The sequence below is a fragment of the Carica papaya genome, chromosome 6 (assembly GCF_054855325.1).
Source record: "Carica papaya isolate Zhongbai chromosome 6, ASM5485532v1, whole genome shotgun sequence".
NCBI classification, from domain to species: Eukaryota; Viridiplantae; Streptophyta; class Magnoliopsida; order Brassicales; family Caricaceae; genus Carica; species Carica papaya.
Genome location: NC_142314.1, coordinates 23,885,318 through 23,896,677, shown reverse-complemented (window position 1 = coordinate 23,896,677; position 11,360 = coordinate 23,885,318). Strand labels below are relative to the sequence as shown.

The 11,360-nt window shown below is 36.3% G+C and overlaps 1 protein-coding gene across 1 annotated transcript; it reads right to left on the bottom strand.

Annotated features, from left to right (window-relative positions):
* On the bottom strand, positions 1 to 633 carry LOC148253435 (uncharacterized). Its single transcript, XM_088223371.1, has one exon. The coding sequence runs from the start codon at positions 631 to 633 to the stop codon at positions 1 to 3; it is 633 nt and encodes a 210-aa protein (XP_088079497.1).
* Positions 634 to 11,360: the final 10,727 nt, after the last annotated feature.

Below are 11,360 nucleotides of genomic sequence, written 5' to 3'. Positions count from 1 at the left end.
TTAAGAGTCTCCAAAAGAAACATTGCTATTAATCTTCTCATCAAACTCCACAAATTTTTCTTTATTGCTGCACATGTGATTGTCTGCTCTATTATTCAAGTACCATGAATTATGGGTATCACTATCTCCCTCTTTACATGCTAGCAATAAAGTTGTTTCTTCCTCGTCATGTTTATCATTGACAAATTTGGCTTGTTCATCCTTCTCATTTAAAGTGTTATGATATTCCCAAGCATAATGTCCATATTTGTGACAAGTGTAACATTCAATATTTGATTTGTTATAATTTCTATAGTTACCTCTTTCTCTTCCACAGCCTCTATTTGATGGTTGACTTTTGTCTTCATTACTGGCATCATCTTGAGTTTCATTTCTTTTAAATGCTTGACCACGACCACAACCACGTCCTCTTTGCTTTCCACCATCATTTAAAGATGCCTTTGATTTAAGAACTTGTTCTAAAGGCTCTTCTTGTCTTTTCTTTATTTTTTCTTCATGAGCTTGTAGAGATCCCTCTAATTGTTCAAATGTCAAAATGTCTAGATCCTTTGATTCTTCAATGGCACAAACCACATAGTCGAATTTTGGTGGCAACAATTGAAGAATTTTCTGCACCACACAAACATCTTCCATTATCTCACCATATCTTCTCATTTGGCTTACTATAGACTTTACCTTTGGGCAAAAATCTGAAATGGATTCAACATCCTTTATTTGCAAAGCGTCAAACTTGCCTCGTAAAGTTTGGAGTCGTACCTTATTCACCTTGTCCAAGGAGGAGGGAATTCTTCAAAATCTCCCAAGCTTGCTTTGCATTGGTAGCATCAGCCACCTTTAAAAACATAGATATATCCAAACCTTGATGGATGAGTGCAAGAGCTTATTGATCCTTCTTCTTTGTTCTTACAAAAGCATCCTTATCATTTTGAGTCAAGGATCCTTCATCTTCGAGTGGAGTAAAGCTTCTTTCTACAATATCTCACACATCTTATTAGTTAAGTATGGCTTTCATACGAAGATACAAACTCTCATAGTTTTTTTTTTGTAAAATAAGAAAATTAGAAAGAAAATAGATTATTACTAGCCGTCTCTAAAATTTTAACAATAAATCAAGCTCTGATACCACTTTGTTAGAGGTAGGAGGAAGAGGCTAGAGAGACTAATGAGAAGACTCAAGTTTTTCTATTATGGTTCTTATAAAAAAGTTTACAGTACATGCCTATTTATAGGCACTATCACAACTACTAGAATTAATTATAATCACCAACAAACATAATAAATCTAATTTATGACTCACAACTACTACCAAAGCAAAAGATATATGGAGACTTTAATTTATGAAGTTTAACTACTAACAAAGTAATTAATTATATTCTAATTTATAGATTAATTTTTAACAGATGGAGAGCCCATGTGAGTAATCGATTTTATAGCGAGAGGAGGCTTACATTGGGTTTTAAAAAATAGAGCTTGGGTTATTAATGGCGGAGAAAGGGGTTCAAGACTTAGAACATGTGAGGCTGAAGTTGAACTAGAAGAGAGGCAAGGTTTATGGTACTAGTGCTTCTTAAAGCTTCTTTCTCTTTAAGTAAGGTACCTCTTTTTGGTGTCCCATGATGATGGAGGAGAAGAAGAGTGAAGTACCTGATGAAAGGGAATGTGGAGGTTAAGTTTATGACTTTATGTAAGGGATGATGAGGGAGGTGTTATATAAATGGTGAATCGGTAGTTGAAGGGATTAAGTGAAATGATGTGACATTTACAAAGTAAATGAGGTAAGAGAGACATTTGATAGAGAGCTGGTGAGTTTGATAGGGAAGGGAGACATAGAGGATGTATGACTTTTGGATGTTGAAAGTTAGGGTCTTGATATTTTAAGTTAATAACAAAACAAGCACTCTACTTAGAGAAATCTTTTGGTGCTTTAAATTTTTAATTTAAAAGTTTGAAAATATCTTAGGTGATTGTATGATTAAACATTTCAGCACTTCACACATTCTAACAATCAACGAATACATCATGATGTGGTTCAACTCATCACATCTGTTATCACATCACAAGTTTCAACTTAACATTGCGTATTTCAATAAAAGTTCAGAACTAATTGGAACAATCGCATCTCATGGCACAAATTAAGCACACAATCTGATCATATCCTTTAGCACACATGTAAGAAATATAGCACCGGATCTGATAATATTTTGAGAACTTATTTCAACCTAATTCCAGCAATGTGTTCATCATGTGATACAATGATGATACAATATATAAACACGTTAAAGTCACTATAATAAGTGAACCTTCCATCAAATTATACAAAATTGTCCAAAATTGATCAACACATCAAGAGATTGACATGACTTATCTAATTGAGTACAATTTAGAGAGAAAACTGGGATAAATATTGAAATTTTAGATTTTACAAAAGTTAATTTGATAGGTAACTCAAAAAGGGGTAACCAAGTGAACATTGTTAGTGGACAGGTTAAATTGTAAATTTTTCATAAATTTCTTTAATTTTTTGACTCCTAAACTATTTCTTTATTTAGTGTTCTTAATGCACATGGAAAATTCTCGTTCTTTAGATCTCATCTTCTCTCAATCATTCCTCTTTACATTTGTTACACTATAGTTAGATTGAAAAAAGTGCAAAAAGCACTCTCAATTGATTTGAAAAATCATTCTTTTAATTAAAGAAAAGACACCTACTCCATTCATCTCTAATTTGGAGCCTTACTTCTCAACCACCTTCTCCCATTCCAATAAAAGAGAAAAAAGAAAAGGAACTATTCCTTGTGCTAAAAGAACCTTAGATAGGAGGTGATGATTCAACTAACGTAATCGAGTGTTTCTCTCTTGAGCATTGGAAAACATTATCCATATAGATTTCAAAGACTTCTATTCAGCTAAATAAATCTCCAAATCTTTTTTCTCATAATTACTAGATAAATAAACTCATAAATCTTCAAAGGTGGATTAACTTCTAGAGTATATTAACAAAATTTCCCTATAATAGTACGAATATTTTATGTAAATTTGGCACAAGTTTCTCATGAAATCCTACAAACTCAAACGGAAAAAAAATGATGTAAAAATGACTTTAGAAAGCTTGGCCAAATGGATGAAAATGTCTCTTAGAGGAGCTCATTTTTATGAAATTAAGCACTCGTCAAGTACCATCTCTTGTATTGATAAGGTTGAGGCCTTAAAAATTACTATTGAAATGATGATTGTCTCGACCACTCTCAAACTATAGCCTTTACATTACCTCAGGAAAATTGATTCTTACACCATATTATTATAACCAATATCATGCTCAATTCATATGCCTTTATAAGAATTTATAGTAGTGGGAACTATTATTCTTTGACATCTACTTCAAAGAAAACCCTTGGTGTGTATAGTATATTATCATGAATATAATGAAGGAAACAAAGATGAATTTTACTCTTCTCCTTTATGGATCCTTGATTCCATTAGTCGCCACTACTATTATGAGACCTAAAGCCTAATTCTTCTTCACATGAAATGGGAAAAATCCCTCAACTCTAGCCAAAAAGCCTCACAGCTCTCCACATCCAATGTTAAATAAGTAAATATTCAAAATTTGCTAAAATAAAGTCAATTCCTCCGTGCTCAACCATATCAAGTATAGGATGCAAATAGTTAGATGGCTAAAGACATCAGGGATATCATAAGTACTTACTAAGCTAGCTTAAAATAATTATAAAATATTTGAGCTTATAACGTTTATGAAACACTATGTTTCCTTTAGTACTCATGGTATTTTGATTTTCCTATGTTTGTTGTGATTTGGGTTTGTCATGGATGATGAACACTTTTTTTTTATCACATGGTATTATGACTTATCCTAGGATATAACATGTTATTATTATTAACTTGATGTCATATCCAGAAGCATCAAAATCCATTTAGGAAAGGAGTCCCAAGACATGAAGGAAACTCGCGGGAACTAACCAACTTGCAGGTCACCCACCCGCACATCCCCAAACCCATTCGCGCGGGTACCCGCCTGCATGGCCCATGCCATGCTGGCCCAAGCCCAAGGCTGAGGCCTTGTGGGCTCAAAGACGAGTGGCCCAAGTCTTTCTAAGGTCAAACTCATGTTCTGAGCCCCTAGGCTAAATTGTGGAGGCCCAACAAGCCAACCCTAGTGGCCATGGGTTGAATGGCCCCAAACCAACCCCGTGTGACCGTGAACAACCCAACCCAAGAAAGAAAGAGGGCCTTGAGCCCAAAATTCATTCTAGAAGGCCTAAGACACCTTTGTCATACCCCAAGGAAGCCAAAAAAGGCTAATTATGCACGACTTCTCATCCCGAAATCCCTAGCCGCACACCACCATGATGGGAATGGTTTAGCGGCAAGAGGAGGAGAAGACTTATTGTTTTTGAATCCCATGAGGATGAGAAAACTGAACTAATTTATTTCTAACAAGAAAAAGGAGAAGAAAGAAAACTTTAAGGAGGAAATAGACATAAATATTCCAATCCTAGTTGAAGTGACATATCATGAAGGAAAAGAGGAGAAGAATAAGGACTTGGAATCCATGAAGGAGTCCACCTCCTACACTCGTTGGGAATCCAAAAATAAGAAGAATTAGACTTGAATAATGAAAAAACCTTGCTGCAAAATTTAGAACACAAAATGGAAGAGAGCACTCAAGAAAGGAGTGATGAATTCCAACCAGAAGAAGAACTCCAAAGTCATTCTAAATTCAATCAAGACCTCAAGAAAAATTGTTCCATTCAATTTACAGCCCAAGAAATATATTTTACAGCAAATTGAATTTAAGGAGACTTATTAAAGAAAGGGGAACATGAAGCCAAAGTCAACTGGAAGTCCAAGATCATAGAGATGAGCCAATAGACCATGAAGAGGAATTTATTATTTTAATTAATTAATTGTTGTGTTTAATTCTAATTCCATTTAGTATTAGATTATTTATGTATTTAAATTTTAATTAGGATAGGATTTAATTATTTTCTTAATTAAGTATTTGTTTTGTAGTTAAAATAATCCTAAAATTTGAATAGGATTTTCAAATCCTACTCCATATAGAAGTAGTAATTAAGAGCCCATATAAAGGTTTTGAGCTTTTATTAGCATTGTGCCAATTTTTCTCTTTAAGTTCTTCCAAGCTAGGTGAGCTTGCCGAAGTCTCGATGTAACACTCCACTAACCTTCGCACTAAATTTGCATATGAAAACCCCTATTTATTTGGGTCTTAAGGGCACATGAACTCTTTTAAATTTATCTCATAAATTTTTTATCGTATTTCGTAAATTTAGTTAGTGATTTTAATTTTATTCTAAAAAATTATAATTTGGTTATTTTTGTCAAATTTATTTTATTATTTTTGTTATTTTTGTTTAAAAATAATTTTTAGAAGAAAAGATGGAAAAGTAGCGGAAACTCGTGGGAAACATCTGTGGTAAAAATCCACCCGCCCAAGCATCCCACGCTGCACGCCACGCATGCCCGCAGCCAGCTTGGGACGTGCACAATTCCCATCTGCGCAAGGCACGAATCCGGTCTACATGCGCATCCCATCGCTCGTAGATAGGTCAGTCTGCGTGCATCACATCGCATACAGATAGGCCAGGAGCCATGCGCCCTATGTGTGCAGCGCCCTGCGCGCGCGACCGACTTAAGGAGGCACGTTGTTGCCTCGGGCAGTGTGTTATGACCCATTGAGCACCTTGCATCAAATTGGGCGGTGAGCCACCGTTATTTGGGAGGTTCTTCCTCCATTTTTTGTGCTGCCATTGCGTTGTGTCACATCACTCTTTTCCACTCAACTTTCTATCTCATCACCAGATTTTGCTACTTGGCGCAAATATAACGGTCTCCATTTTCTATAAATAGGGACCTCTCTCTTCCATTTTTCCTTATCATTTCCATTTCATTCTTTCATCTTCCAAGAGCTTAAAGAGAGAGGGAGTGACCTAGAGAAAGAAGGAGAGAAGAAGAAGAAGAAAGATGTAAAAATACTTCAAGGTTTTGGTAAGGAATTTAGTATTTTCTTGAACATCTTAAGGAGTATTTTTAGAAAGTAAAAGTTGGAAGGTTGAAATTTATGATTTGCATGTTTTTTATTTAATTGTTCAAATGAAATATTTTTTTCTTGATAAAGCATGTTATAAGATTATATAGACACTTGGTGATTTGCATGTAATTTAAATGACATGATTTTGGTGGTAATTTTCTAAAATATGAAAATAAGAATGAGCATGAAATTGTATGGAAAATATATATCTGTATTGACATATATAATGCATGAAGTGTCTCGTTTTGCTTTTTAACTCTAAGGGACTTCTGTTTCTCCATCCCCATTTAGTCTAGAAAGATATGAGAGGACCGCTCTCTGTGAATGATGGCATACCTTCTAACGAGAGTGGTGACGCGAATTATCTGTTGGGAGTCACATTTGCCTAAGTACTGTCGTGGCTATAGAATATTTGATAGGACCATTGTAGTTGGCACGATTGTGGTCATAGATCATGCCATGGTTTGGCTAGCCAGAAATGTATCATGAGCAAATTACTATTAAATATATGATTTTGTCATTCCACATGAGTAGTTGAAAATCCATATCTGCCCTCAGTAGATGAAAGTCGAAACGACTTCGCAAAGTAGACACGAAAATCTTAGCAATTCATGATTTATTTGATTTTCTCTATTACCTATAAATAGGTGGGGCAAGCACACACATCAAGGGCCCTACACACACGCGCACGACACCTACAGGAAGCAAATACTCGTGCAGCATGAGCGAGACTTTCTCAGACGTGTAATCTAGTGCGCACACAAGCTGTTTGCATGTTCGCAACCTAACACACATGAGGGCATGTCTCCTGCACAGTTGGCATGCTTAGCATGAATATGCAGCTGTTGGCAAAATTTGAGACTCTTTTCTGCATATTTTCCATGTGTTTTTATCTAAAACTCACATGGGATAAAAAAGTTGCAATTATTTTACTATTTTATTTATTATTATTTTAATATAAATCTATCTCTTATGATTATTTAATTAATATTTTTAGGACAAGAATTGGGATGGAGTTTTATTTTATTATTTTTGAAGTATTTGTATTCTAGTAGAAATAATCAGGTGAAAGCCTATATAAAGTCCTCACTATAGGATGTAAATCACAAATCTTCAGAATTCAAAAAATAAAGCTTTTACTTTAAATTAGCTCTACTAATTTTTAAGTTCTTCAAGTGTCTTCAAGGTAGGAGCTGGGACCGATAGGAAGTCAAATCCAACTGTCCACAAGGCTGATTACCTGAAGCTAGGCCAAACAGTTACCAATTATTTTTAACCTTTTCATTCACGAATGGATAATTACCATCAAACCCAAAGAGAAAGCCCAGAGGAAGTAGTTCGAATTGGAAAGCTAAGTGATGGTAGGTGCCACGCATGTGACGAACTTCATACACAAGTGCAACCCGTCGCATATGCGGGAAGACCCACATGTAAATGCAGGTCCACTGCCCGCTTGAGACAGAACGCGAGGCATGCAAACAAACAATCTCGTACCCTCGACACATGTATGCAAGTGTGCAAAAAGTGCATCGCATGCACGCAACAACCTACATGCTCGTAGGTAGCAAGGCCCACGCCTAGCTGGGGTGCACATATGGGGCCCATGCCCATGCAGCAATAGCACGCGGCCTGCCAAGCCGTCTGTGTGATCCAGGCCCAGCCCGAGTAGCCTAAAGGTAGCCCGAGCTTCTTGCCTCTCCTAAATCCTTTCAAATTTATTTTTTTCTTTTTTGTAACTTGACGCGGGAGGGTATGGGGAGGATTGAATCAACTCTTATAACTCATTCAACGTATCTAATAGCAAAACTTTAACTGTCTAGATAAATCCCTCCCTCTAATTGAATCTACAATCCTAAAAGGAATGCAAAAACAAAGACTAGAGAACATAAATAAAGAAAAAAAAATGCCATGAACTTACCGATAAGTTGATCCCCGCTCCTTGGCTCAACAAGACTTCTGAAAACTTCTGCTTCTCAAAGAACTTGAAAAAGCTAACTTAGCAAAAAGATAATAAAAGAAAAGCCTAAAGTTTCAAGAATTCTCTCAAATTGATTGTAATTTGTGTGTTTACAACCTGTGGGTAAAGACCTATTTATAGCCTTTTATGGAGCAATTTAGATGCGTACAAACTAGTGCATAAAATACTAAAATAATATCCTAGATAAAATTCTATCTAATTGTAGGATAATTACATAATAGCATATTTATTCTATTCTATCGAAATACAAAGAAATTAATTTAATAATCCTAAGGGATAGACTTACATAATAAAATAATATTAAGATAATATAATACTTATTTCATGTAATTTCTATGTAAAACACATGGAGAAATTAATTCAAAATAATAATAGGATTAACATTATATAATAAAATAATAGTTTGGGATAATTCTAAGGTTAAAGTATTATATAATTAGCCCTTGGATAAACTTAAATTAAATAATAATAATTAAATATTATGGGGATAATTGCCATGTGAATTTGCTGAATTTGGGATATGTGGTGAAAATAAGTCCAAAAAGCTTGCAACTTCTTCCCTTCTCCCACAAACGTCACACGCCTCACCCGTGTGGGCTAGGGATGCCCACATGTGGACACTGGGATTGGGTCGGGCCCCTGCATGCGCAGCCCTTAAGTTATACAGCTCTACAGCCCGCCTGGGTTTCTCTTTAGCTAGGCCGCAACGGCTGCTAGGTCGGCTTACTGGGTCAGTGTTCGACCCAGTTTCTTCTCCCTCAGGTGCGGGTCTGCTGGGTCAAGCCTCAGGATAAGGGTCGGCCCTCCGGTCCTCCCGATGGGCCTTTATCAGCTCATCTGTAGGGATGTGCTACCTGGACCGCATGTTCTTCTTGGGCACGCAGCTTATTGGCCTGTGGGTTGGGTGTAGCGGGCCGAGTAGCAGGTCAGAAGACTCGGGTCGCTCGCCCCCAGGTGCCTTTCCTCCATGCGTAGCCTCAGACATGCCATCTTTGTCTTCTAGGATTAATCTTAAAGCCCACAACTCATCGTCATTGATGCTTCATTGGGCCAGTTGTCTTGGCAATCCATAAGACTTCTCGGTCTTGATGGTGTCGGTGATTCATCTTACTCGATCTAAGCTTTGATGAACTAGATGTTTGGTGTGATATTTGAAATTAAGGCATAAGGGTGCTAGAGACATAAAAAAATAACGAGTGCATGATAAAAAATGTATGCAGCGGAGCAAATTATTATAAATTCCTTGCCAAAATATATGATTTTCAATTATATATATATATATATAACTGAGGCCTAAGTGGCAACCAAATACAAAATATCAAAATACAAAAGGGCCAGTTCTTTCACTATGTGATTGAACTTATCAGAGTGCAGGACAAGTCATGCACTCAAGGTTTTTGGATCCACAAGATCTTATAAACTTCAAAGGGTAGGTCAACGATCGGTTCCTCACTATTTTTCTCATCTAGGGGGCATGGAAAGGGTAAGTTCTATATACTCAGTAAGAAAAATAGCATTTAAATAATATCATAAGATTTTAAAAGTGAATAATTATGTAATTAATACTTATCATCAGGTCACGTTAGTGTCTTTTCTTACTTTATAAAAATTAAAGGAAACATCAGATCCATCATATCATAGTCACAACAACCAAATCAAAATCATACTTAATAATAGAGAAAATCAAACAAATCATGAAATGCTCAGATTTTTGTGTCATGCTTCGCGAAGTCATTCTAACTTCCATCTCTAAGAGCATATACAGATTTCTGACTACCCATGTGGGATGACCAGATCAGATATATATTAACAATTTGATCAGACATATTTCTGGCTTGCCAAGCCATGGTACGATCTATGACCATGGTCGTACCAACCACAATGGTCCTATCAGATATTCTATAGTCATGACAATACTTAGGTAAAAGTGATCAATAATAGATATTTGCTAGATATTCGCGTCATCGCTCTCGTAAGAAAGTACGTTGTCATTCACAAGGAGCGGTCCTCTAACGTCTTTCCAGACCAGATAGAGGAGGGGGAAACAGAAAATCTTCAAAGATAAAAAGCCTAACAAGTCACTTAATGCATTATGCTAGTTAATACAGATACCTTTATTTTTTGGATCATTTTAGGCTCATTCACTTTCTATTTTTTTTCTTTTTTTAATATTTTTTAGACAATTATCATCATATTCATGTTATTTAACTTACATGTAAATTCTCAACTGCCTATAAGATCACTTTATTGAAACTATTAAGCATAAATCTTCCAAAAAATAAAACACAAATTTCATAATTTTTTATTTTCTAGAAATGTTCCTTAAAATGTTTGAGGAAATACTAAATTCCTTACCGAAACTTTGAAGTTTTCCTATACACCTTTCTTCTTCTTCTCCTCTCCTCTCTCTATGCTCTTGGAGGATAGAAGAATGAAATGGAAGTGATGAGAAAAATAGAAGAAAGAAATCCCTATTTATAGAAAATAGAGACCGTTGGATTTGCACCAAGTGGCAAAATCTAGTGAGAAGAGAGAAAGTTGAGTGGAAGATGAGTGATTTGACATTACGCGATCGCAGCGCAAAAAATAAGGGAAGAATCCTTAATTGGCGGTAGCTCTCCACCCAAGGCGGCTATGGCACACCGCTCAAGGTGGCCAATCTTGTCGTGCACAAGGCCTACAGTGCGCAGGGCGCTGCCCACAGACCTATCCGAACATGCTTACTACGCAGACAGCATGCGCACAGGGCGCATGGTGCCTGGCCCTGTCCACGCGTAATGTGACGCGCACGGACAGGCTTTTATGTGCATGATGGGATGTGCGTGCAGACCAGCCTCGTGTCCCACGCAGACTGGACGTGGGTATAATGAGCACATCTTGTGCTACTGCGTGCGCATGCACGCACACAGCGTGTGATTCCCGTACGGGCATTCCTTTCTCTTTAGTGTTTTCCCATTTTTTTCTTGAAAATTATTTTTAAATAAATAAAAATTATAATAATAATAAATAAAATTAAATAAAAAATAAATAAATAAAATATTAAAATCGAAAAAAATTACGAATTTAAATCACAAAACACGATTTAAAACTATAAGATAAATTTAAATGAGTTCAAGTGGCCTTAAGTCCCGAATAAATAGGGATTTTCAAGTACAAATTTAGTGCGATGGTGAGCAGGATGTTACATCACCCCCACCTTAAAAAATTTTGTCCCCTATATTTGTTTCGAATATGTCTAGGAACTTCTCTCTCATCTCGCTCTCCAACTCCCACGTCACCTCTTCTGGAGTGTGGTGCTACCACTGCACCTTC